This window comes from Dothidotthia symphoricarpi (assembly GCF_010015815.1).
Source record: "Dothidotthia symphoricarpi CBS 119687 unplaced genomic scaffold P153scaffold_5, whole genome shotgun sequence".
Classification (NCBI taxonomy): Eukaryota; Fungi; Ascomycota; class Dothideomycetes; order Pleosporales; family Dothidotthiaceae; genus Dothidotthia; species Dothidotthia symphoricarpi.
This window is the reverse complement of record NW_022985012.1, coordinates 534000-561252: the sequence shown is the minus strand read 5'-3', so window position 1 is coordinate 561252 and position 27253 is coordinate 534000. Positions and strand designations below refer to the sequence as shown.

The following is a 27253-nucleotide window of genomic DNA, read 5'->3' as shown; positions in this document are numbered from 1 at the left end:
ATACAGTTAATATACAACTACATATCGTAGCCAAATTGGACAACTTTGCCTTGTGTTTCCAGCACAGGCTTGCACAGTAACACCGCGTACTGAATAAGAACCCTCATCAAATCGTCATCCAAGTTGCTCGGCTTCTTCCACAGTCAAAATACAAACAAACTATTGCTTCCAGTTGCTCAAATTGGGTTGATATGACCTATTGGAGACCAGTGCTAGAACACTCCTCGTCCAGAGAAGCAGTTGCCGAAATTATAGGTATTGAGGCGAGCACAGATATTTTCCCCCTTTTAGTACGTTCAGTAGACTTGGTGTATGAGCAACATCGAATTCTCAAGGTATGGAATGAGCTGCAGAGGGCGAGTCAGGTCCAGAGAATCAACGTGTATCGAGTCCAGCTCGACGTTTCCTTAGGACACAGATAGTGGAGGGTTTAACTAACCTCATGCGACATGGGCAGAACAGTTGAGAGTGCTCAGCGCCTTATCATGACACCAGGGGGTAGTTGATATCTATGAGCTTGGTGGCGAATGTATGATGATGTGTGCTGGAGCCCATTACGTGCATCTACGGCAATTGTCCAGTAGCCATCGACAGCATGCTATCGAGGAAGGGATTATAATCCATTGAATCTTGTATGCCACACATGATGTCCTCGAAGTCGAAGTCAAGCATATTGGTGTCCAAATGGAACGGAACCGTCTCGTCATTCGCAGGATGCACGTCAAGATTTGAAGGTAACGTAGACGCCATACCCGCAACACCAGCGAGAGACATGTCCGGCGGGGCGCTGGACATATCTGGAAAAGATCTGTCATGTATCGTCTGCGAGTTCGACCGTGCTTCTTCAATGATCTTCATGTATTTCTGAATCAGAGAGGTGAGCAGCCGTCTACCATGAGTAGCGACTGAACTAGTGGGAAAGAGCCCCAAGTAGTCGATCGCTTTGTGCACGCAGGCGTAATACTCCTGAGTTTCTGAATCTCGATCCGAGCGATGGAAAAGGTCAATTCCAAGGCAGATCCCCGCTGTTACCACGAAGGCTTGCTCGACCCATAATTGTGGCTCGTCGGGCTCGCGAGTGGTATATAGCCCGATGATGATCTTTGCTGCGTTTGTGCTCGCCCACCTGCTGTAAGTGTATCGGGGTTCTTTGAAGCTTTTACTGAGGAAGGTTTGATGTATCATAATAATGTTGTGATTGTAGGCCGATTGATACATTCGCCGCGCCCATTTAGTCCAGCACGGCCAGGCAGGGTTGATTGGTGTTCGATGTGACAGACATATTGGCATATTCTCGAGGTTATCGGCACGAAAGTCTCCGTCGTATTTGACGACCACGCCATAGCGGGTCGCATCGTCTTCATCTTGGACATCGGACATGGCGGTGAAAAAATTGAGAAGCCCAGAGGCATTGTCGAAGAAAAAGTTCCCAATATGGGCCAGAGCCGGTGTGGAGTCGCTAGTCAGTGTCATCGTTTTATCATCGAAGAGTCGAGGCCTTGAAGTGGTAAAGTGGTTTTTCTGGATAGCTGTGTTGTGAGTGCCTTGTGAAACAGTGATGAGCCAATCTTGAGTTGTGATAGTGTACCAGGTTCTTCGACCTATTTCACGATCAATCAAAGCTTGCTTCTGCTCTGGACTAAGTCCAGAAGTTTGCTCGTCATCGGGATGTGGCCCTAATCTGACCAGTGTCAGCATCATAACATCGTTCCGAGACCCAAACCTCTTACCTGTGGAGACCCAAGCCTTTGGCGATAATCGAAGCAACACTTCGCAAAGCTATCCATTGATTTGTAGAGCCTGCCAGATGCTCATAGGCATGCAGAATGTAGATCGCATGCACAGAGTGAATGTGATACTGGGAGGTATAGTTCCCCAGATTGAGGCACGCAACGGTGGCACCACCCCACTCCCGGGCACGTTTCACTTTGTCGTCGCCGGGGAATCCCCACTCATCAGACACATCTTCTGGACAGCCGATGATGCCGGAGGAAAGTATAGCAAACAGAAGAGCTGTCCAACGCCAATCCAGGCTGCTCAAGTTCAGCTGGTCAGAGGAATCGTAGGCCTCGTTCAATTCTCGCCGAAAGCTGGGGCCGTGGTAGATGCCGTTTATCCAGTAAAGCATACACTGTTCATAATAATTTGTGATTCGGATGACATTCTCTTTCGATGGCAGAATTGATTGGAGGTACTGAATCTCAACTACTGCTGCAGCGGACGAGTAACAGGTAGAAAATCCCCCAGGAGCATTGATCGGGATTCGTTTAGTCTGCATATATCTGGGATCCTGATACGAAAGACCGGTATCCTGGGCGGGCGAGTCCTTCTCCGAAAGTATAGCCCCGATACCGATGTCGAGAGGCTTCTCTCCTCCAACGGAGAACTCTTCTACAGAAGACGGAGTAAATGCTTGCGGTGGACCTCGACCAGGAGCAGACGTTGCTGACTGAGGCAGCACGTGTGAAGGTAAATTTTGAGTCCCAGATGGTAACAGTGGCCAGTGTTGAATAGTTGGTTGTGCGTTCTGTAGTGGTGGACCTAGAGATGAAGACGTTTCTCTTGAGCTAGCAGCAGATTGCGGAGATTGATCTTGACCCTCTAGATCCTGCCTTCTGGGGTACTTTCTATGAACCGAAGGATTGTAACCATGGACCCATTTTGTCGTACAAAGGTCTCTCTCATCGTTCAGAATACATCTAGTGCAAGGCGACTTCCTGTCGCATTTCTGCCGACGTTGGCTGCCTTAACTCATGTGTACAACGTTAGTGAAATTGCTCTATGGAGAATGCATGTGCTCGGTGCAACTATTGATGATTATTCACAACTAGAGGATGCATGATGAGAAAGGATACTAACATCGCGTGCATGTTTGGCGTTGCTTGGGCATATCGGGCAAATGCTTGCCGATCTCACTTGCGTTACCAACGTCCGAGAACGTGCCGTAAGTCACACGGCTACTCCTCCGTGCAATCGTAGATACTTGGAGCTTTGGAAGGTCAGTGGCATTGAGCTCAAAAACAACGAGACTGAGACACGACCCGGCTGTCCGTGTTCTCTGAGCTATTTCGCGTCACGCTAGCAGGGATTGGCCTGTCAAGGCGGAACCTTTCGCCACGTGCAGATCTCTGAGGGTGTTCGACATAGGGCCAACATGAATATTGTTGCTGAAGGAAACGAACTTACCTGCAACTGCCATCTAGGTTATTAGCGTAAAACGGGATGTAGTCCAGGTAAATCTCATCAGAAAGCTGAACCCTTCAAACTGCATAGAGTACATCGCAGAGCGACATCACTTACCTTAGCTTTCAACAATTGCGGTGAAAGTTGCACGAATAAAACTCGAAAAAAAATTAGATGAATGCCTCATTCAGACACGTTGCTTCATAGTATGGAAAGTTCGCCTTGCCGTACGGATATACATCTGATCGATGTCTTGTAAACGTTGCTCGACCAACTTTTGCGTATTTCGAACGTCTATACACCCCCAAGGCATTGCCCAAACCACAACAATCGAGACCGCAGGGGCGTAGCATACTCACCCATAATTCTACCATCTAGACGTTTCATACCCTCTTCTCCCTACCCAAGTACCCTCCCATTATCTTCAGAAATACAGGTGTCATAGATCCAAGTACACGAAGCCCTTCCCGATGCTTTTTTCGGTCCTCCCATATCGTCTTGTTCTTCATATGCACGATCCTGACGTGCGTCCCATGCTCCTAGATCTTCGGTGTCTCAATCGACGCGGCATTGCCATTGTCCGTGTATATCCACATCCTAGGTCTGTGGCCCACTCCCAATCTCGATGTGACTGTTTTCCAGCCTTCGAGAGCTTCAGCGCCATTCGTAGGTAGTCGTTCAGATGCGATCTACAGCCGTTGCCCCTCCACCCCTCTAGTTCGCCGTGTTCCTGCGCTAGTGGTGAAAGTGGTGGATATCGTCAGTCCTGACGCTAGAAACATCTAGATCCAAATGCAGTGATTAAAAGAGAAGAACAGGCTTCTAATAAATGAGACTAACCAAAACACACCCCAGCGTGTCGAGGATAAAACAAATTCATTGAAATAGTTTAGGCGAATGGACCTGCAACACCGAGATGAATGTCTGCCTGCACAACCACAGGTAGCAACGAGTGGTTGAATAGTGCCCATCCAAGACCTGCGTATTTTGTAGATGCGTTCTGGTACGTAACAAATACCGGTCATGCGCTGTCGTATATCCAAATCCCGTTGAATTCGTGTATGATCCGTTGCTTCTTCGAGAATACCTGGCAATATTGATCCATCTACAGCATAACTGCCGCAACTCGGCATGTCGCACACAAAGACCAAAGCATGAGCCTTGGAAAGCAACATTCCACCCAAACATACACAAAAAATGCGTCTACCATGACGCCGTTGGGTATCAAACGCCGTACAATGCCATAAATCGTACACATATAACATCATGTCATCGTCCGTAATTGAAAAGTGGATGGTTCAAGGGTTCGGATGAACGGAGTGTGCACCTTGGCAGGGCGAATTGGCACTGACGAAGGCCTTTATCCGATCTTGCATCCAGCCTGACGTCCATTTTCGGTTGCCATTCGGCGATTGGTGTTGGCCGAGTCGTACAGCATGCCCCAGCCTGCATTCGTCTCCAGCATACTCGTACTGTAGGCAATTGCTGTCTTTCAAGCAAGCGCCGTAGCACTGATCGAACGATTTGGAGGCAATGTTTCCCTTGCTGAATACTACGTCTTCTGACATGTTTGACCAATCATCAACCCTTTCCTGCAGATGTGACCCGATCATGGTGAAGAGCTCCTCGAACACCAAAGGCCTGTTTGGATGCGACCGGGCCTTCTCCCACTGTGTCAAACCAGTGAAGTCTTCGTCGCCAAGGTGGTGCATGGTGATGATCGCCTCGCACCAGTGCTCCTTTCCAAAGCGTACGGTAAGGGGCTTCTCGCCATTGAACATGGGCCAGTAGCCTCGAAGCGACACACCACTCTTCCTCAGCACCTGCGCGAGCACTTCGTCACCACAGCACTGCTTCTTAAAGTCCTCCCCAAATAGATGCGTGCCAGGGAAGTGGTGGTTATCAGCAAACATCTTGCCGCGGGCCATAAGTCTATCCAGTGCCCCCCGCGACAGAACATAACCGGTTCCTCCGTGCGCAAAGACTGGCTTCTTCTTTGGCCAAATGGGCGACCCGAAATAATATGGCCCTTGTGGGTTGAATTGTGACAGGAAGCGATATAGGTTGTCGTAGTTGACATAGGTATCCAGCTCCACAAAGACATACCATTGGGACTCGGGCCGCAGATATGACGTCCACTCCATCATAGGGAGAAACTTGTATTTGTCCAGCCTCCAGCCCTCATGCGACTTCTCGTCGGTTGTATTCGCCGCCTGTATCGTGTCGTATATGTCGAAGTCGGAATTGCCGTATTTGTATTCGGGACGGAGGTGGGAAAGCGCGTCGGTAATTTCAAAGCCGTTGTAGTTGTCTCTGCGGTCAGAGAAGATGAGCAGGTCCTGCTTGCAGCGCCCCAGGCGATTGAGATATAGAGGCAACTTCGTCTTCGTTTCCGCAGCGCCAATCTTGAGCACAATCGTGACATCGTTCATGACCCCGGCGCTGAATGGGGAGCATTCCTCGCCAAAGGGTATCCTCGGGGCCTGATCTGCGCGCACGGGAGGCGGCCGCTCATGGAGGATATCATAGCCACGTTCGCCGGAGAAGACCCGAGGTACAAATGTGCTGAAGACAAAGAAACACAAGACGACGGTGGTGCACAGCAGGCGCAGCGGTGTCAATCGCACCATCGTGGCGGAAGAGTGGCACCGCCTGAGGCATCGTGTTTGGTGAGAGAACGGGAGTGACGCGGGATGGCGCTAGTTCAGCTTAGCTCAGTTGCTAGGCGACCCGCCACTGACTCGAGTACCAAGTACTTGGATCCCGCGACACGGTGCTGCAGTTCTTTGTAGTTTGAACTCCCACAGAACCAATCGTTGTGTTTGCAAAAGTGTATTCTTTAATCGGGCCGTCTTATTTTGTAAGCGAGGGTAGAAAACGACGTTCTTAGACAAGAGTGCACGTCGGAAGAGGAGGAAGAAAGTCATCTAATTCTTGTTGAGCTGGTGACGTTGACATGCTGCATATCGGCGCTTCCCGTTCAGACATCGCATTTGCTGTGAGAGACTGTCTAGGAGGAAGCAAAACAGGTTGAACTCAGACACGACTCTGCACCATTGGTGAGTCAGAGCCTTGCCAGCCATACATCCTGATCGAATTCATTAGTGCGTGTGAACTATTGCCATTGTAAGCATAGTCGAGCGGAAAAAACGTGTGAGCGTCATTTGATTGCTACTGATCCAATGCTGCTTCCAAGTTCTTCTCGCGTTCTGCTTGCTCTTCCTCACGCCTGATCCACCTCCGAAACGCGATCGTCAGAAGACCACCAATAGAGACTTGAAAAGCCTGAAACATAATGGCAGGAAGCTGCATCTTCGACTGCTCGATCGGGCTGATATCGATGTACATGACCGAGGTGAGCGGCACAACCATAGCGAGCGCCTTCGCAGGACAACAGTAACAACACGCAATGACGTCCTTCTTCGGCATCCAGAAGACCGCCGCAGGGAAACATATCGCCAGCCACAGAAAGTACAATGCGATGCAGACGAATACAGTGAAGATGATATTTGAGGAGGCGACGGCTGTGAAAGCGCCGGTCTGGAAGGCTTGGTCGAATGTTTGCCACACGAGCGTGAGAAGGGCGATGGAAGAAAGCTTGATCAGCTTCCATCCAAAGAAGACTTTCTTCGTTTGCTTGGGGAAGAAGTACTGCACCACCTGGCCAGCGAGGATGGGAACGAAGAGCGAGAGACCAAGCTGCATGAATACACGGCGGTAGATCTCGCCGTAGTTGTCCGTCGCAGTACTAAGCACTTTGCCGTACCAGGCTCCGCTCGAGAGATACATTTGTAGAATGATCGGAGTAAGGAACGGACACAGGAACTGCCCAATGACGGATTGTACAACCGTGAGCGCCGTGTTGCCATGTGCCTGCCTCGTCATAACCACGTTCGAACTCATTGTCGTCGGCGCACATCCCAACACCAGAAATCCGACCAGCAGCCACGGATCCATGAAGTTGGGATTGAGTGCACACAAGCTCACAAGCGCGAACGTGGCCGCGGAACACATGAGGAAGCATTGTAGCTGGACAAACAGATGGATTTTCCAGCGCTTGTAGTTTTGCAGCAAGATGCGTGTTTCAAGCGTGCAGCCGTTGATGAAGAAGATAACCGAGACGCTGAGGTACGTGACTACTGTGCGCTTTTTACGTTGTTGGGCGGCGGGGACTTGAACTTGGGAGGCAATGAGAATGAGCATGCCCATGATAAGAAGCTGCCATTGGTCCTTGATGACCCAAGAAAGAAATCTGAGGGCTTTTGTGCGCTTCGAGGGGTTTTGAGTCTTCTCTTGCACTTTTGACATGGCAGTTGAAACTCCAGGCTTTTTCTCCGGCTCGATCAAGTCTTTTCGTGGCCCGTCATGTGCCGTCTTGATCTCGTCTTCGCCATTCTTGTCCTGTACGCTGCCTTTCGATGATCTTTGCGATGGTGTTTGCAATGCAATGTCATGTGCTTCTTCCTGCCCCATTTTTAGCCAGATCGAAGTCAGAAGACAGTTGAACAGGGCGGCAACTAGTGCTTTATGTAGCCATTTCTACGCTATGGCAAGGGACTAGAAAATGTGAGTGTTGCGGGAATATCCGGACATAATGAGGGACCTCGGGCAGAACGCCGATGATATCAGTCGAATGACGGGGTTTCTGCTCCGGCATGCATCGATAACGACATTACTCCATGCACTCGAAAGCTGACAGATGGAGCACACAAACGGTGAAGAGTAGATGAATCAATAGGATATGTGCCGTTAGTCATCCGCAGCTACCCCTGTCAGTGTGGGGGATCTTTCCTTGACACATGCTTCAATCGTAGACCTTGATAGTCGATCCTGCCCAACTATAAAGCATTCACTTACAACGCAACCAAATGACAAGCTCCCCTTCCGTAGAGGAGCGCAGGAGACTTATCTGGGCGGGCGTCTACCGTAAACTGCTCCAGTACGCCGTCCCCGACTCTCGTTTCCACTACGACTTTCTTTCCTTCACGCCCGATTTCCGTGGTTCGTCGTCCGCTATCGATCGCGTCGCCGAGTTGCCGTCCTACAAATCTGCAAAAACAATCCTCGTGTTGCCGGACAATAGCTTGGAGCAGCTGCGATGCAGGGCGCTGGAAGATGGGAAAAAAGTGCTGGTAGCGACGTATAGGCTGCGTAGGGGCTTCGTTTTGCTCGATCCAGCACGCATTAGCGATGACAGGTATAGGCTGGCAGCATGTCTGGACGGTATGGAGAAAGCTGGTCGGCCTGTCACGCTCGCGCAGCTGCGAGATGAAGGTCTCAAGGTAGACATGTGCGTCATTGGTGGGCTGGTGTTTAACGAAAGAGGCGTTACAATCTGGGAGGGACAGTCGCTGTTCGAAGTGCAATGGGCGTTGCTGCAGGACATCGGGACTCTCGATGCAAAGACGCTCGTCGTGGCTGTGGCGCATACATGTCAAGTTGTTGATGAAGCGCAACTTGGTCTTGAGAGTATCACACCGGGTAAAACTGGCGAGGTGCAATGCGATTTCGTTGTTACGTCGGAGCGGGTGATCGAAGTTGACAGCGCAGTCAAGTCTACTGGTGGGGTGAACTTTGATGCTGTAGATCCAGACGCAATCAACAGCATCCCGCCACTACAAGAGCTCAAGGGTATACGCATGATGGAGCAGATCATGCAGGGCGAGGGTTTTGGCCAACAGAAAGAGAAAGCGGAGCCGAAACCACCTAGTGCAGAAGAACAGATGGGCATCTCTTTCGTAGAGAAGCTGATGAAGGAGTACAACTTCTGAGGATGCTAGAAAACAAATTACGAGCAATAGTCCTCGACCACAACATGCTTCCGGACGCACAGGAACCCCATGATGATCTGGATTGTCGTCGTGGACGTCTGGCAACCCGTAGATCCAACCTTACGAAAGGAACCATTCCTTAAACTCCACCAGTAGCCATGTGCAATTCTGACCGTCGATCCAGAGGGGAGCGGTTCAGAACCGGGTCCTCAAAGAGCAACTCAAGTGTAAACGGAAAGCGTATCCTCAAGATATTGTACCTCGATCTCCTATCCCGACACCTAGTGCGTTGGTACCGGGCGTATACATAGTGTCTCAATGGTCACTAAGTCGCTACACAAACTCTCTCTAGACTGCACACCTCATCAATAGCGGCTCTTCGTTCGATCAAGCGTAGCCTCACATGACCACAAAAATCACATAAAAGAGGAGGAAGAATACAGCCATAACTTGCGTCACACCCCGTAACCCGGAGTATCCATCCATCACAGCGGTGCACAACCCTCAGACGAGGTACAAGATCGCAACAAGTCTATCACTCCACCTGAAAAGTGACTATAGCCAAGAATCGCCCCTCCTATAACCTACTCCCTGCACCACCACCACCACCACCATACAACCCACATCCCCCATCCTCAACCTACGTCCCGGCGACAGCCTCACGCCTCGCCATCACATCCGCGCCAACCTTCTCTTCTCCAAAACGCTGCTCAAGCCTAGACACACAATGCCAATGCCGAACTGTGGCGCGCGGTCGAATTTCCCCGCAGCAAGGGATGGCGACTTGGATGACGAGGTGCGAGACTGGGTTGCATTGTGCATCTAGCGTGGGGAGAAACCAGTGATAGATATACAAGCTGCTAAGGCTGTGTAATGTTGACTATGCTTTTGAAATACTGACTTATGATATTCAAATGATAATAATCATGCAAAGTATATCGCGGAATGGGAATAATACGATATCTTTTCTCCAAGTCAGAATCCGAATACCCTCTCCCCCACTCCACAAACCACCTCTATCCAACCCCCTACACCCCCCAACCCACATCCCTAAAGTTCATCCCCCCAGCTCAGCACATCGTCCTCCCCCCTCCCATATTCCCTCAACCGCTCCCCAACCGACCGCCTAACAAACAGATTCTTCGGCCAGGCCGCCTTCGAGTCAACCTATTCGCGAATTAGCCCACACCCCCAACAACACAGAGTACATAAAAGATCAAACTCACATCACAACTCCCCGTAAACGCCGTCATCCTCGTCCACCCCTCAACAAACTCACGATACGCATCGCCGTTGCTACGCGCAGGGTCGGGCGTCCCATGGGTGCGCGTCGCGGGCGTTGCGTCTGTGGCCAGGCGGGCGAGGAGGTTTGTGCGGGGTGTTGAGCGGGTGGGGAGGGGGGTGATAGGGACGCGTGGGTTGTGCGAGGAGGGTGCGGGGAGGGAGTGGCGGGGGCGGGTGCCGTTTGTGCGGGATTTTGTGGGGGCTTTGTGAGCGCGGGCGGGGGAGGGGAGGGAGGCTCTGGAGGGTTTGTGGGGGAGGGGGGAGGGCTTGGGTTGGGGTTGGGGTTGTTGGATAGGGCGTGTGGGTGCTGGAGGCTGTGTGGGTGCGGCAGGATGTTCTGGCGCGGGAGGCTGGTGTCCGAGTTCCTCTATGGCTTTTATCAGCGTGTTTCTGTTTGTGATGATGTCCTTTTGGAATGTCGTGTTTCGGATGTTGTCTTTGTAGAAGTGGATGTATTCGCCGACAACTTGGCCGCCCATCAAGCGCGCGATTGCGTAGTCTTTGAAGTCTGTTAAGCTGCGGATTATGAAGTCGTCCCATTGCCACTTTGGAACCATCCTGTCCTTCAAATCTAGGGTATACATTTGCGTGCATTGCTCGGCGAAGTGTTTGATGTCTCCTGTATACTCTGGATAAGCCGCTTTGAAGCTTTGGAAGATTGAACGGGGTTTGAGATCTTGGGTTGGTGGACTTTTGACTGTGGGGGAAGATTGTACTTCTATTGCTGGTAGGGAAGACTTTCGCTCGTGTTGGATACGTTGCTTTTCGGGCTTCAATGAGATGCTCAGGTTAGAATCTGGCTCAGCCCCATGGGCTGGGAGATTATCAGTTTGTTCTTGACTCGAAATAGTGCCTTCGGTTTTGGAAAGATCGAGGTTATCGAAGCTGTTTGAAGCCGGCTCCGAAGGGGCTGGATCCTTCACAGGCCGTACGATTGGACTGGGATCTTCATAGAGACCCAGATGACGAGGAGACATTGCGCGTGCATTTGCGGTACTAGGTGACACATCAGGCGAATTGCCCGCCATCGAGACATCATCTCGTTGCACCGGGGCCTTGTTTGCGGAACCTGGTCGATGTACAACACCTACACTGGATTTTCGTTCCGCGCGAAATCTCGACAGCGACTCTTCCCGTTCTTTGCGCAAAGCAGCTGCTGTGTCGATGGACAAGGGAGCATCATCGCCGAATCCCACAATCTTGATTTCTCGTCTCTTCAAGTGGCGGCTACTCCTCTTCGACGGAGAGTGGTCCAGTTTGCGCTTTGCAGACTCTGGAGCAGGTGCCGTACGTTTCGGCGAAGATACTTTGATACGTGGTGGAGGCTCAGACTCTTTCTCCAGGCTCGATACGACTTGTCCACTTGATGAGCTCAAATCGGGCAAGGGCACTTGAGCAGATATAGGAGTCGATTCTGGGGGTAAATCATGTGTTTCTTTGCTCATCACTTCTTTCCGCACAGTCTGTGCTTGATGCGCCCCGTCTTGCTGCCCTGGTGCGCTGAGTGATGACTTCCTGTCTTTGGTCATATTGAGGCTGAGCATGGGCTTAGCCGCATTGTGGTCCATTTGCTTGACTCTAATTTCATGGGCTTGCTGTTCTATCTTTATACGCGGTCCCCCTGTGCTAGTTTGTTTGATTTCGGTATCAACAGCAGAAAGTTTGTCACGGCGATCCTCGCCTGCGGAACCCAAAGTTTTAGGTTGATTGTACGTTCCGAAAACAATTGACGTAGACGAAGGATCCCTCCAAGTACTGTTTGCCTTGGCCTTTTGTACGGATGGAGAGTCGGTATGCATAGCAACGTGCCCATCTCTACGTTTCACATAAGGAGTCTCTTTCACCAGTACGATAGACCTTGATCGAGGTGACTTCGGCTTTAAGGCCTGAGCTTCAACTTGCCGTGTGTGTGGTTGGTCCATTACATCTTCTCCAAGGCCTTGGGGTACCGATATTTCCATCTCCATGTCCACGTCCATCGCGTCATCATGGTCGTTGAATGCTTCTGCAACTGGAGGGGACGAAGACGGAACGCTGGGCTCTTTCTCATTTGATGATGTCATGACGATGGGTCTTTGTGATCCTTGACTGGACAATTTTTCATGTTGCACAACGTTGTCAATCTTAGGTGTCACGACATCTTCGAAACTGGAATCAGGAGGCAGATCCTGGAAGGATCTGGCTGGACGTACAGGCTGGGGTTCCGGAGAAGGCGAGGCCGACCAAGACACCTGGCTTGTTGGGATTTCTTGTTGAGTGACCTGGAGAATCGAATCTGGGGAAGGGTCGAGGGTTTCAATAATGGAATCGGGTGAAGGATCAATCTCACTCTCGGAATCAGCACCGGTATTCACAGCGGCAGTTTCGTCAGCAAGCCTCCAAAGAAACTGCCAGGTTTTGCTGGGTATGTTGTGGTCTGGAAATCGATTCCCAGGTTGAGGTTTCCGCCAACTCTCCTCCTTCTGTAGGATGTACTCCTGGTCGTCAGGGACTTTAGACGTCGCGCGAGTGAGCTTGAAGCCCGTCATCCAGGAGCACGCCGACGCAAGGGCGTCCATCTGATCCAAATCAGTCTGCTTGTGTTGTGTTTCAGCGTCTGCAGCCTCGGGAGAGACTCGTTCAGGGTCGCGCATTCGTTTTTTGCCCCGGACAGGCTCAGGTGAGGCTGCAGTTGGTCTCCTTTTCCCCAGCACAGTTTCTGGTGGCGCACGTGGCTGATGCGAGGTCGCGAGTGGTCGTGTCGACTGCTCAGCAATCAATTGTGCGGATTCGCCTTGCTGCTTGTTGTTGGAGGCTCCATGTGCAGATGTTGGTGCAGCTTGGCCCAGGAGACTCAGTAACTTCATTTGTTTCTCATACTCCGAAATGGGTGCCTTTGGGCGGAGTTCCTTCCTTTGGGTGTTTCCAGCCAAGACAGGCTCCATGCGGTTGACACCCAAGACTTGTGGTTCACCGTCGACTGCTCGAGAGCGCACAGGATGTGTGACCTGGGTCCCGTACGCGAACTGGGTGTGCAGCGTGGCGTCGCCAGCAGACGCGCCATCGCTCCCATCTGCAGTTCGAGGCATTTCTTCGTGCTCTGGTTCTTCTCCAGTTCGCAAGCACCTGCGGTCCTCACGCGCTCTGGTGTGGTGGAGCTGCTCCAATACTGCGCCTACTGTCTCAGACAAGTGAATAGGTGACAGCCGAGCTCTGTTGTAGGCCACGGTATGATTACCACCAACCCAGTCGACAGCGTGCAGGATGAGGCAGAGGTGATGGCGCGGGGGGCCGTACGAGGTGTGTCGGATCGCGTACTTGCGGACGAGGATGGCAGGTGGTAGGGATGCTGCGTGGGGGAAGTCTCTGTGCGGATAGCGGGCACGGAGGTCTCGAAGGCACTGGGGGGTGAACTGGGCAGCGACTTCACTGTGGCCGTCAGTGAGGGCGAGAGGCGAGTTCTACAGAGCTGGGGCGTCAGAGAGGGGGTCAGGTCACGGTGCTTCGAGACAGACGTGCCTGCAGGAGCTGCAAGCAGCTGTTGCGCTCTGGGTGGATGTGGTTGATTATGTCCAGGCTGGAGCCGTCGTCGCGGTACAGGCCCGCCCACTTGCGACGGGGCTCGGGCGCAAGATTCTGTTCCTTGGCGGCGTTCTTCTGCTGCAGCCAGCTGTTCCCCAGCAGCAGCTCGGTCGTGAAAGTGTCCTCGAGCCAGCCGGTGAGGCGAAGGGCCATGTAGGATGCAGCCGACGCGGGCGTGTTACGCGACGACGCGTCTAGCTCTCCTGCCTGCGGGAGGTATGGCGTATGCGTCGTTTGCGGGGCCGGGCAGGCTAGAGCGAGGCTGGACAGGCGGCAGCAGCAGCTCCACATGGCGGCGCGTCATGGCTGCGGATCACCTGCCGGCTCTGTTCACCAACAACACCAGCAGACCACGCACCACGGCCACGTCCGCGCAGGATGCTGTTCTCCGCCGGCCGCTGCCCCCGCCCACACACTCGCCATGGCCAGGGACTCGCGGGGCGCTCTGCCTGCCACGCTGCACGAGCTGCATGCCACGGCCTCGCGCTCCGAGACGCTGACGACGTTTGACGACCTCACTGCCCCGCCGGCCCTCTCCAGCGCGAGCGAGCCCAAGACCATCGAGCTGGTCCAGGGCGGCCTGAGCGGCCTGTACAACCGCCTCAAGGCCTCGGTGGGCGGCAGCAGGGAGCCACACGATGGGGGGACTCCCGTGTCCTCGCCCGTCGCTGCCTCGTTCTTCGATGCGCGCTCCCCACCCTCGCGAGACTCGAACATGTCGAGCGCCACGGCCTCGAGCCGGCTCTCGCTGAGCGGGCCCAGGTCGTCTGTCGCTGCCACTGCCACGCGCGCCCGCCCGTCCATGACGCTGGGCAACGAGCCTGGCAACCCGCTGGGGCAGGACGACATGTTTGCCCAGAGCCCGGTCAGTATGCACGCAAAGGGCCAGAGCGGCTCCAACTTTGACCTGTCCAAGAGCGGTTCTGTGAAAGATGCCATGTCCAGCCCCCACACCCAGTCCTCGCCACGCTTCGCACCCGGTCGGGGAGACGCATTCCGACATCGCACAGGTGACAGGGACCTCGCGGAGGCAGGAAGTGACACTGAGGAGGACATGGTGGTGGTGGGGGACGAGGGACTCTCGGGCAGCAGTGCTAGATTCAAATTCCCGACGGACGCGACTCGTGACTCTTTGACTAAAGTCAACTCTCGGACGGACAGCCAGGGCCAGCCCGCCCGATCGGCGCTCAAAAAGGCGAGAGAGTATACTGATCATGCCTCTGAGAGCGTCCAAGTCTCTCATGTCACAGCCACCGCCCGCACCCCTGTGCTTGCGCCCGAGCCACAGCGCCCGCCGTTGTTGCAAGTCGGCCCTTCCCATCTGCCAGGTTACCTGACTTCACGAGCCTCGTCATCTGACGGCTTGAGCTCTGTCGTTACAACGTCCACTGCGCGTGCTCCCACCGTCCCGCCCATTGAGGAAATCCAGCGTCAGGTATACAAAAATCCCGCTGCAAGTAACATGCCCAAGGACGCCTTCTCGCAGATGCGCAGGAAGATTCTGGATCGCGAGTTCTGGATGAGGGACGAGAATGCAAAGGATTGTTTCAACTGCGGTGATGCCTTTACTACTTTCAGGCGCAAGCACCACTGCCGCACCTGTGGGCAAATTTTTGACTCAAAATGCACGTCCATTGTCTCTGGAAAGATTTTTGGCCAGCCCGGCAACCTGAGGGTTTGCAAGCCATGCGAAGGCATCATATATGGCCATGACGACGACTCATCCGAATACACAGATGACGCTGATCAAGCATCAATCTACGATCACAGTGAGGCAAGCAGAAGATATGATGATGAAGACACCGAGCCCATGGGAAACGACCTTGGCAAGATAGGAACTCCTACTATTAGCATACCCATGTCGCGAAAAAGTGGCAGCGAAAAGAAGCGTCGATCCCACGTTATCGAAGTCGGCACCCAATCCCTCGCCAGACCAAGTTCCTCCCGATCCCTACGATCGCTCAGTGGTAGGCCACGCTCATCAAGCCATAAGCGACATCATTCTACTAAACACCCACACATGCGCCATGTCAGACGTGACGATCGCGCACCATTCCACCAACACTTTGACAACTCGCGCAACCAACAAAATCTGTCTGCTTTTCACCTTGACAACATTATCGATCCGGATCTGGCGCCGTTCATGTCAGACGAAGGCTCGAGTGAAGACGAGCATGCAAGTATCTTTGCGACATTGAGAGGAGACGCTTCCACTAGTGGAGTCTTGGACGGTGAAAAGAGCGGTCTCGGCGGCATCTTGTCTGCAATGAGGAAAGGCAAATCAAGGGTTGGAGAGAAGAACAGCGGCCATGCCCGAGAGGCAGACAATGTCAGCATCACGAGTCGACACGCAATCCGGCCATCGCGGAGACGGAATCTGAGTGTTAGTAGCATCACACATAGACCTTCGCCAAGACGGTCCAAGAGTATCACCCTCTTAAGACCCTTCACTTCTGATTTTGGTCCAGGTGGACCAATGACACAGCCTGGAACTCCACAGCAACAATTATCTCCATCTCCTACACCACCTGGCATGAAATCCACTCGCAGTGCGTCAATACAAGGGCCCATCACTCCCAAGGTCGAACTCAACAAAGCCAGTCTTGACCACGCACGTAAACTCTTGCGACAGATGCTGCGCGATGTCGGTATCGTTCACGTATCCAGCTGGGAGAAGGCCCTTATCCCAATTCTGCAACAATGCACGGATGATGTGAACCCAGACGTGGACAGAGGCGACGACATAGATGTTCGAAACTACATCAAACTCAAGAAGATCCCCGGTGGAAGACCTCGTGATACAGCGTATATCTCAGGCGTAGTTTTCACCAAAAATGTTGCTCTACGGAGCATGCCACGCAACATACCAAATCCGAGGATCATCATCATCAGTTTTGCAATTGAATATGCACGTCATCAGGCCCACTTCATGAGCTTGGAACCAGTCATTGCCCAAGAGAGGGAGTATCTCCGTAATCTGGTCAGTCGAATTGCAGCCCTTAGGCCTCACGTTTTGCTTGTGCAGCGCAATGTCTCCGGTCTTGCTCTCGAATTCTTGGAGCAGGAAGGTATTGCTGTCGTTTACAATGTCAAGCCTACCGTACTCAACGCTGTCGCAAGATGTACACAGTTACGGATGATCTCGTCCGTCGACAAACTTGCCATTGATCCATCATATATTGGTCAGTGCGGCAGTTTCGACGTGAAAACCTACGTGCACAAGAGTATCAGAAAGACCTATATCTACCTCTCTAGATGTCAAAAAGACCTTGGATGCACCATTGTCCTACGTGGCGCTGAGAAACAGGACCTTGTTCGACTGAAACGCGTCACTGAGTTCATGACATATGTCGTGTACAATCTTCGACTCGAGACCTGTCTCATGCGGGATGAGTTTGTCGACACTCCTACTACTTCCATCATTGGCACTCAGGCTCCCAGCCAAGGCGTGAAGGACCGACGGGCGAGTTCTGACATGGAAACAACCAACCAGCCCTCGGTCGCTGTTGATCCTGAGACTGATAATATACTTCAACCCAGTCATGAGCTGCCCTCCGATGATGCTGCACCTTCTTACTACAGTGATATAGCGGAAAATCATCGTACAAAAATCCTCTCGTCATCGCCGTTTGTCAAGTTTATGCAACCCTATCTGCTTGAGCAAGCTCGCCAATACGAAAGGAAGCTTAGCCAACTCAACCGACTGAGGAGTCAGTATACTACCATTGACGAGGAAAAGGCTGGAGAACTCGGACAAAAGTTCGAACTTGTCCAACCAGAAATGGTCCACACAGTTGTCGAGCAAGCGTCAAAACAAGTGAGAGAGTTCCTGTCCGCAGTGCATGCATCAGAGTATGACAAAGCGCTACACAACTACGAAACACAAAAGCGACAATGGGAAGCATATCTATCTGGAAATACGGATCTATACAACCCATTCAATCATCAGAAGATTGCCGTTTTGTACAGTGTTGTGAACACGACCACATCCACGCCCTGCGTCGGACCTGAAATCATTGCGCTTGGTTTCTACCAAGAGCATGACTATGATGATGGTTTTACGCCTGACTGCACATTGGGTCAATACGTGGAAGATCTTTGCACCTCGGCGGGCGTCATATGCGAAGTCGATGGTTGCAACCGTCGCATGCTGGACCACTCTCGGCAGTACGTGCACGGCGAGGGACAGATGAGTGTCATCGTCCAAAAACATCCACCAAAGCTGAAAGGATTGCATCAAACCATCCTGATGTGGAGCCGCTGCAGAGTATGCGGGCAAGAAACTCAAGTTTTCCCAATGTCAGAGTGGACATGGAAATACTCTTTCGCGAAATATCTCGAGTTGACTTTCTGGAGTACTCAGCTGCATCCTCGAGCAAACGTATGTCCCCACGACATCCACAAAGACCACGTTCGATATTTCGAGTTCAACAACTTTGCTCTGCGTATTCAGTATGATGCCGTTCCGATGTATGAGGTTATCGTGCCTCGACCGAACGTGACATGGAAAGTGGACAGCGATTTAATATTGAAGAATGAGCAGTTCCTGAAAATTGAGGAAAGATTGGATTGCTTCATGGTTTCAGTCCGTGCTCGAATCCAGAGCATTCATGTGGAGAGCGTCATTCCAGAAAAGGTCGAGGCTTGCAGAAAGGAAGTCGATCGCCTTATGAAGCGCGCAAATGAAGAGCATGAGTGGCTGAGACACAAGCTTCAAAATAAGTACATGAACACGAAGTACTACGAGATCGTCCCACTGAATCGCGCAATTCGCGCCATTCAAGAAAAGGCCATCGCTTGGGACGAGACGTTCATGGACTTTGAACAGCAGTTCTTCCCGTCCGAGAAAGATATCAGGAGACTTGCAACTCTGCAACTCAAAAAACTCTTCCTCGAGCGAGACGAGTCAACTACGTCGTTGACATCAGTTGACGAGGGTACAGAGTCCGGGGGAGAAGAACCAACTGCTGGTGAAGCGAGCGAGTCTGTCACACTGAACCCGATGCCCTCCAACATGTCTGCAGAGAGGGCGCGTGACATGTTGACCTCTGTCGTCAAGGAGGACCATTCAAATGGCAATGAGCCAGCGGATAGAGGTACTGGTGTACCCGATAGCCCGACTCCTACTTCACCTAAGGTATTGTCAGGCTTACCTATTCAAACATCTCGTGAAGCTCTAGAGCGCGACGATGTACGCCATCTGGACCTTGCAGTGTCCACCGAGCTATCCAGGAATGCGATTGAAGATGAGCAAGCCCTCAAGACACCTAGGCACATCACTGATATCAACCCCTTTGATCTTGACTCACCTACACCGACAAATTTTCCAAAGGTCGACCCAATCGACAAGTCTCTTGCCGACGCGATTGACAACATGCCTCACTCCTCGACTCCCACATCCACGCCGAATATGGAGAGTCGGATTCCCCGCTTGGTGGACATTACTCTCCACGAGAACCCAACTAGACCTGCTACATTGGCCAGAACGCAGTCTCAACCAGGGAGTGGTCCGAAATACGCACCCCTTTCGTTCGGCCCTGCAACGCCGAACAGCGGATTCGAAGCGCCTAAGCAAAGTCCGAGTGATTCTGCGAAAGCATTGGAGCGTATGAGCGAGCGACTAGGACTGGGACCCTTCAAGCCGACCAAGTCGAGTTCTAGAATCCCTCGCTCGATCCCTTACAAGAACCCTAACAAGGTGTCCAAGTTGGCAGAGCATTTCGAGCAGCTTTCTCGGGAGTTCCAGAAAGAGCGCATGCGCGAGCGAAGGAACGATCGCAACAGGCAGACACGCGCGTACCCGCTTGCATCGTCAAAGCCTATTGTAGAGGTTTACAAGGATGTGCATGAAGCCGTCCAAGAACACGATGCGTTGTATGAAGACCTGCAGTCTAGCTCCCTTCCCCGTACGAGCTTGGACGACAGCATGCTTGGTGACAGTAGCATGATGCCGGAGTCTCAGTCAACATTTGGAGAACACCTTCTTGGAAACACATTGGATCACTATGTCGAAAGCGGAGAGCCACCCAAAACACCGACCCATCCCCCATCTGATGCCGAGACCGAGTCCAGCGATGTCGATGTCGCGCCTGAGGACATTCCCTTGCCAGACAGCATTACCAGTTCCCAGCTTCTCAATATGAGTGATTCTCAGCTCGATAGCTCCTTGGAGATCCCCAGACACGAAAAGACAACCCTCTTGAAGATGCTGACTAACTTTTGGTCTGAGCGCTCTTCTAGTGGATGGGCGCCGCTCGACTACCCCTTTGCGCAGATCGAGCACGTCTGGGAGGACTCGGATATCATTGTTCGCGAAGACGAACCCAGCTCTATCATCGCTTTAGCGCTCTCCAGCCCTGATTACGTCGCCAAACTGCAATCGTTCCGGGACGATCCTTATGCGGCTGAGAAGGGTGGCGAAGGTCTGGAGAGTCTTGAAGGGTCGATCGAAAGAAATCTACTGCATGAGAAGAACACGAACATCCGCTACGGCTTCACGAATCGCGGGGTGAAAGCGCAGTGCAAGATCTTCTATGCGCAGTCGTTTGACGCCCTCCGCCGGAAATGCGGCGTGGCAGACCGCTTTGTCGAGTCTCTCTCGCGCTGTTCCAAATGGGACTCCAAGGGCGGAAAGTCAAAGTCCATCTTCCTGAAAACACTTGACGATCGCTTCATCCTCAAGTCCCTATCGCCTATCGAGGTCCAGGCTTTCTTCCGCTTCGCGCCCAACTACTTTGCCTTCACGCACCAAAACCTGTTCCGCCAGCTACCCAGCGTGATAGCCAAGATGTTCGGCCTTTTCCAAGTGCAGATCAAGACACCTACAGGCCGCGACTTCGACTGGTTCATGCTGGTGATGGAAAACCTGTTCTACGACCGCGAGCCCAACCGGCGCTACGACCTCAAAGGATCCATGCGAAACCGCAAGATCCAATCCACAGGCGAGCGCGACGAAGTCCTCCTCGACGAAAACCTCGTCGACATCATCTACTCCGAGACGCCCATCTTCGTGCGCGAACACACCAAGAAACTGCTCAAAGCCAGCGTGTGGAACGACACGCTCTTCCTCTCGCAGAACAACGTCATGGACTACTCGCTCATGGCGGGCTTCGACGATACGAACCGCGAGATCGTCGTCGGCATCATCGACTGTATTCGCACGTATACGTGGGACAAGAAACTCGAGTCGTGGATCAAGGATCGTGGGAAGAATAAACCGACCATCACGTCCCCCAAGGATTATCGCAATCGCTTTCGTATCGCTATGGAGAAGTATATCCTCCAGGCCCCGAATTGCTGGCATCAGTTCTCCGGCCGCGTTGTGGGCGCTGCGGCGGAGCGGAGGAGGCAGCTTGTGTTGGAGGGTGGGGGCGCGGAGGTTGCGGCGCAGGAGGGGCATCGCAGGATGGTGAGTGGGAGTAGTGCTGGGGGTGCGGGGGTTGCGAGGAGCGTGGACAGGAGGTTGATCTTGGAGGAGAAGGCGTAGAGGACGGTGAGTGAGGGGACTTTTTCAGCATAGCATAGCGTGGTGTTTGGAGTGGATTGGGCATTGGCGTGTACTTCATAGGCATATGGGTATTTGAACGATTTGGGTATTCTTTTTCTATATTCACTGTATGTTGTAGTTGTGTGCAGCAAGTGAAATGCGTGGTCTGACTGGTTTGTTGGAGGGTGCACTCAGTGGCTGGCTGATACCAGTGGAGAATGGCGTATGCTTCTGAGGGGGAGACCACAGTACATGAATCAGAGAGAGAGATGATCAGCAGGATTTGTTTTTTCAAGCGAGTACACCCACACCCACACAATAACAGCAGGATAGGATTGCGCTGTTGCAACTGTGCTAAAGATCCAGACACATGATACTTCCATGTTGATTCGGTGGTTGCTGAGTCGTACCCAAACTCTCGGTACGTTGGACGAACCCAAAACAAAGGCCTGTGCTCGAGCACGTGCAGGACGACGAAGAAGTGTTTGGAGACCAGAACAGAGAGTGTGAAACTGCAGCGAACTCTCCATACCATTAGTAATAGATACCTCGCACTGTGACACCGATTCTAGCAACAATCGCCATAACGATGTAGCCTTAAGCTTTGGCGGTACCCGGGTTCTTGGACGGGACCAAGAATTTATTATGGCTTGTTCTTGCTTGATGGGCTACCCTGGCCCTGTCGACGGTGAAGGGAAGTGAAGCGCAGACGGCGGCCAGGGTGAGTGGACGACGGGATTGATTACCACGGGCGTGGCACCTGCCCTTCCTGCGTTAGTGTAATTAGGCAATTAGCAAACGCGAGGTGGCATTGTAGAGGCGGCGCTCGTCATCGTGGACACGGCACATGGAAGAGGCAGATGGGATGGGCAATGCAAAGGCGCGCTGTGTGCTGGGGCGGTTTCAGAAGGCCAGGCCGTGTGCAGGCCAAGGCTCGGGGGGAGGCATGGCAATGGCAGGCGGCAGCATCAGCATGCGCTGGAGGACTATTTTCGTGGGGAGCGCGCTTCGCTGAGCCGGACGCAGCGCCGCCAATGAATCGTGGCGAGGCCGCAGAGAACTTCTGGAAGGGCTGTGGCTTCGACGAGCAGTGGGGAATGGCAGATGCGCCTTCCCGCATTCGACTCGAGTACGGGCTGCCAGCGTGCCTGGTCGTCGAGCGCTCGCACACCTCAGACTCGCCCGCACGCCCATCGCATCCCTGGCCTCGCTGTGCTCCAACGTCGCGTGCCCGCCGAGCATCTGCCCTGCTCTCCCTCTCGCCGCCCCTCGCCCGATGCTGCTCACCGCGCAGCCACCTCTGCGAGCGCGCTGCTTGCGACACTGACGAGCACGCCCACAGCTTCCGCATCCGCACCCGCACTCGCACACAGCCCGTCCGTGCGTGCCCTCCAGCTCCCTCCCTGTCGCCGTCTCGTCTGGCCTCGAGTCGCCGGCGCTGCGCTGCCCACCACCACCACCACGGCGACCGCGCCCACACGCTGCCCGCCGCCCAGCCCGTCCGCCATCGCGCCTGCCCCCTCGTCGCTGCCCGCCTGCCGCACCGCACTCGCCCGTGGCGCCTGCCTGCAGCTGCGCACACACACGCACCTCGCCCTGCGCTGCTGCACTCCCTAGCCCTGTCCCGCCTGCCTCTCCCCCTGATCCCCTCCCGCCAGACGGCACATCGCCGCGCCACACCCCGTCCCTGTCTCGCGACACGCCGACACTCCCCTCCGCCGGGGACCAGTGCTGTCTGGGCGTCCCAGCATCGGCGGAGATGATGGAACATGGCGCGTGCAACATCATATACATCGACCGGCGGGCCAACGATGAGCGTGTGCGCCGCGAGACGCTGTCCAAGTCGCTCGTTGCGAGGACCAGCACGGGCAGCGTCGGACAGAGCTACTTCGCCCTGGGCAAGACGCCGCCGGCCGAGGTGCATGCCAACGTCGAGGCCATCCTCTCCATGTTCAACGAAGGTACGTTGCCCTCCACTCCACCCCCACACAGGGCCGTCATTCACACGTCCCACAGTCCACATATGCGGCTCAGGCAGGTCTGGCCTGTCCAAGATATTCCAGATCCTCGACTCGTCCAAAGCAAACGTCCCTACCTTTATCCTGATAGACATCCCGTACGACGAGGAGCAGCGACGGAAGCGCCTATCCCGCGAACCTCGCACACCCTCGCCCACAACCGCGCGCACAAAGCGAATGGACACCAACGAGCCAGACGACACATACGGCATGCACCTGCTCACGCACATCTCCTCGGAAATCTCGTCGCGGAATTTCTCGAAACTCGTCGTGCCTGTCGTCATGTTGACCGGGCTTCACCGTGACTACAACTCCACGGCTCTGCCCTCGCCAAGCATCGTTGGAGCGCAAGTCTTCGCGGACACGGTCCGCTTGTCTCGCTACCTGGATGCCGGCGCTGTCGACGTGCTGTCAAGTCCCCTGTCCAAGGATCGCATGCACGGTCTGGCCATCCACGCCCATCGGTTACAAAAAGAATGGATGCGCGAAGAAGCAAGTTTTATGACGACTAAGAGGAATCGGAAGCTGTCTTGGGTCGGCGTTGACGATGCGAAACCATATGCGTATCTACGCGAGGCAATGGTGTCGAATCTGATGACCGGCATATGTAATCCTGAGGCCGTGGGCGAGCACATTGATTCGAGGTATGTCGGTCCTGCGCACTTTAGGTATTCTGCTTACCTTGTCAGTGACTTCCATCTCGACGATGACCGAAAAGCATTCGTCGCAGAAAAAGTGGGGACATGGGCTTTCTCAGCGCACGACTTCACCGATGACGAGTTACTCTACGGCGCTCTTGTCATGCTCGAGCATGCGCTTCAGATGCCTGAGTTGGAGAGATGGAGCATGCCCGAGGGTAGGTATCGTGTGCACTGCTGAGGCCAGGGATGCTAACGTAATCGCTAGATGAACTCATCGTTTTTCTCCTATCAAGCCGCGCAGCCTACAACGACTTTGTCAAATATCACAACTTCCGCCATGTAGTCGATGTCCTCCAAGCCCTGTTCCACTTTCTTGTACGGATCGGTACCCTGCCACCATATCCTTTGGACAGTAGCTCCAACGCGCAAATTTCTCGGTCTTCGATAGCCGAACTCCTCACGCCTTTCGACGCGCTCACACTCCTCATCTCTGCAATCGGACACGATGTCGGGCATCCGGGTGTCAACAACGCTTTCCTAGTCGCGCTCAACGCACCGCTCGCGCAACTCTACAACGACCGCTCTGTCCTCGAATCCTTCCATTGCGCCGCTTACTCGCAAATCCTACGCCGCTATTGGCCCAAGATCTTTGCCGATATTCCTATGCGAAAGCTCATGATTAACAATATCCTCGCAACCGATATGGGGTTGCACTTCAGATATATGAGCGACTTGGGTAATCTCCAAGAGAAGCTCGCCCACAAAGAAGATGTCATCGACGGGTGGAACGCTAAAGTTAGGGAGGAGAATCGGGACTTGGCTTGTGGCCTTCTTATCAAGTGCGCGGACATTTGCAATGTTGTAAGTTTATAGTCCCCCCGTTTTGTGACGTGATGAGAGTCTTACAGTATGTGCAGGCGCGTAGATACGATATTGCCGCCAGATGGGCCGACGTTCTCACCGACGAGTTTAGCAACCAGGGCCTTATGGAGGAAGAACTGCAAATGCCATCTTGCCTGTTCGGTGGGCCGCCTGTTCGCGAGGATCTGATTAAGCTTGCAGAATCTCAGATTGGCTTCATGAATATCTTCGCAAGACCGCTGTTCGAGGCTGTTGCGGATATCCTCCCTACTATGCATTTTGCTGTGGAAGAGATGCTCGCAAACAATTCCGTCTGGGAGAGGAAGATAGACGAGGAACGTCAGAAGAGCAAGAGGAACCAAAAACTGTCTCTGGGCGAACTACAACCTCCAGCTTTTGTGGTCGACTCCACTCCAAGCCCGTTGTCGCATAGTCCCGCCACGTCGTTTGTCGATATGCCCGCGTCGTCGAATGCTCACAGCTTGGGCAAGGTCACCTCCGAAGCCGCTTATCGCCGGGAATCCATCGGTTCGGCATTATCCGGGTCTCGAAGATCCTCCCTGGGTGTAGATAAAGGCTCACGACGTTCCTCCCTTCTCGGTGCCCAGGGGATAGTTTCTCGAGAGAACCAGGGCTCTTCCAGACGGGGAAGTGGGGACGCAAGTCTGACGGCAATCCTGGTCACACAAACCCCGAACACGGCCAAGGCACCCACAGGCGAGTCACCGTCGAACTTTGAGGATTGTTCAAGAGCGGACCGCAGAAATACCTCGAGATTATCCAAGGATAAGGAAGGCGAGAGACCTGTCACGGCTCCCACACACGTGAGGCGCAGTCAGGGTAAGTACTTGGAAGCACTCATGCGTCGTCTTTTCGCGTTGTATGGCTTTTTGCATTGTATTGAAGACTGACTTGTGTTAGCTACCGATCTTTACCCCATGCCCTTGCCGTCGTCACAACATCACTCCCAAGTCGATCTGTCCCACGCCCCTAGCGATACTCTCGACGGCACGAAATTGTCACCTTGGGATAATAACAAAGCTAGTGGCGATAGCAACGGAACACGGTACGACGTCTCGCGCGATCTAAGCTGGTGGCGACAAATGAGCACTCGACGACGCAGTACACGGACCGACGTGAGAAACGGCGACGCAAATGTTCGAGCTCAACATAAGGAAATGACGCTTGATTACCCCACTCCAAGCAACGATTCGACTACAAATTCGAATCCACACCCACATCCGCATCCGCATCCATCGCCCGCCGGTTGTCCCAGCGTGGAAAGAAGGACCACGTCCGGCAAGATACGCAGTTTCTTCAAGAGGAAACCCAGGGGCCAGGATGAACCGGAGAAACAATCGTCTAGTTTTGGGAGCTCCTCGCAGCTTCAAACACCGCCCACTAGCGACCCGGGACGATCTTTGAATAGCGACGACTGAAGCGACATTCATTCGACCTCGATTTCCATCTCTCCTCATCGCCTGGCATTTTAGATTGCTACACCCGACATCACCAATTCTCGTCATCATACCCCTCCCCTCTTCTCCTCCGCAGAAGCAGTCCCCGCGACTTTCCTGCCCCCTTTCTATCTTATCTTCTGCAGACTTATTCCCCCCGCTCCGGCTTCTCTTTACTCCCGGACGTCCCCTCCCTTTACACCCCCATACACGACATGACATGACGGGATGCAATCAATCAATCAATCAATCAAACATACATACAAACCAACAACCTCTCCAAAAACCGCTGTAATCAGGCAAACCCGGTGTGGTGTGGTGTGGTTCCCCCATTCAAAAAATCCTTCTCCCACCTATTCAACTCCCGCACTCGACTCTCCTCTTCTCCGGAGTAAAAGCTTTGAGGGACACTTATTTCCTCTTTCTTCTTTTTTCGTTGCTCTGCTCTGATCTCTCGGGTTGGGTTGGGTTGGGCGGGACGGAACTGGATTGGACGGACGGAACGGGGCGGAATCTGTCCCATCTCCCCCCTCCTTTTGCCTCCAGCTCCTTTTGTTTTGTTACCTTCCTCGCATCAGGGCGCTCGGCTGGGGAGGGGGGGAATTTTAGTCAGTCACCCTGTGGCATCTTCTACTCCTCCTCCTCCTCTTTTTTTTTGCCGCGTTTTCTTTGTTCAGATCTCGTCTTCTTTCTTCCGTGGTGTGGCTCGTGTGTTTGATTGGCTTGCGGCGTAAACGTGGGGTCGGGTGGGGTTCTCCTTCTTCATCTCTTTAGGCTATCGGTTTCGCTGTTTGGGCACGGGTGGGTTGGCTGGCGGGGTGGTCTGGTCTGGTCTGGTCTGGCTTGGGGTTTTGTCGGCGATGTTGGGTGGGTGGGGGACAAAGCAAGCATTGCCAGACTACCAGATTGACTGGCCGGCTAGCTGGACAAATGTATGGATGGACGGATGGATGGACGGTTGGTTGGCAGGCGGGTTTATTGTGTCACGACA

At 53.4% G+C, this 27253-nt stretch overlaps 7 protein-coding genes across 7 annotated transcripts; 3 read left to right on the top strand and 4 right to left on the bottom strand.

Moving 5' to 3' along the window:
* Nucleotides 1-564: 564 nt before the first annotated feature.
* On the bottom strand, nucleotides 565-3546 carry P153DRAFT_354686 (uncharacterized protein; the record flags this gene model as incomplete). Its single annotated transcript, XM_033666518.1, has 6 exons — nucleotides 565-1681; nucleotides 1731-2745; nucleotides 2860-2989; nucleotides 3187-3192; nucleotides 3301-3341; nucleotides 3543-3546. 6 exons carry the CDS (start codon nucleotides 3544-3546, stop codon nucleotides 565-567), a joined length of 2313 nt encoding a protein of 770 aa, XP_033526420.1.
* A 935-nt stretch (nucleotides 3547-4481) lies between these two features.
* On the bottom strand, nucleotides 4482-5813 carry P153DRAFT_354685 (glycosyltransferase family 31 protein; the record flags this gene model as incomplete). Its single annotated transcript, XM_033666517.1, has 1 exon — nucleotides 4482-5813. One exon carries the CDS (start codon nucleotides 5811-5813, stop codon nucleotides 4482-4484), a length of 1332 nt encoding a protein of 443 aa, XP_033526419.1.
* Nucleotides 5814-5984: 171 nt separating this feature from the next.
* P153DRAFT_364484 (uncharacterized protein) lies at nucleotides 5985-7804 on the bottom strand. The gene has a single exon (XM_033667618.1). It carries the CDS (start codon nucleotides 7654-7656, stop codon nucleotides 6355-6357), a length of 1302 nt encoding a protein of 433 aa, XP_033526418.1. The 5' UTR covers nucleotides 7657-7804; the 3' UTR covers nucleotides 5985-6354.
* A 247-nt stretch (nucleotides 7805-8051) lies between these two features.
* Nucleotides 8052-8954, top strand: P153DRAFT_382923 (uncharacterized protein; the record flags this gene model as incomplete). Its single annotated transcript, XM_033670190.1, has 1 exon — nucleotides 8052-8954. One exon carries the CDS (start codon nucleotides 8052-8054, stop codon nucleotides 8952-8954), a length of 903 nt encoding a protein of 300 aa, XP_033526417.1.
* A 1050-nt stretch (nucleotides 8955-10004) lies between these two features.
* On the bottom strand, nucleotides 10005-14090 carry P153DRAFT_394208 (uncharacterized protein; the record flags this gene model as incomplete). Its single annotated transcript, XM_033671296.1, has 3 exons — nucleotides 10005-10121; nucleotides 10181-13678; nucleotides 13716-14090. 3 exons carry the CDS (start codon nucleotides 14088-14090, stop codon nucleotides 10005-10007), a joined length of 3990 nt encoding a protein of 1329 aa, XP_033526416.1.
* A 54-nt stretch (nucleotides 14091-14144) lies between these two features.
* P153DRAFT_364481 (uncharacterized protein) lies at nucleotides 14145-21554 on the top strand. The gene has a single exon (XM_033667617.1). It carries the CDS (start codon nucleotides 14221-14223, stop codon nucleotides 21283-21285), a length of 7065 nt encoding a protein of 2354 aa, XP_033526415.1. The 5' UTR covers nucleotides 14145-14220; the 3' UTR covers nucleotides 21286-21554.
* Nucleotides 21555-23047: 1493 nt separating this feature from the next.
* On the top strand, nucleotides 23048-26244 carry P153DRAFT_284698 (HD-domain/PDEase-like protein; the record flags this gene model as incomplete). Its single annotated transcript, XM_033663342.1, has 6 exons — nucleotides 23048-23246; nucleotides 23302-23947; nucleotides 23993-24159; nucleotides 24210-24805; nucleotides 24862-25645; nucleotides 25727-26244. The coding sequence occupies 6 exons, from the start codon at nucleotides 23048-23050 to the stop codon at nucleotides 26242-26244; spliced, it is 2910 nt and encodes a 969-aa protein (XP_033526414.1).
* Between the last annotated feature and the right edge of the window lie 1009 nt (nucleotides 26245-27253).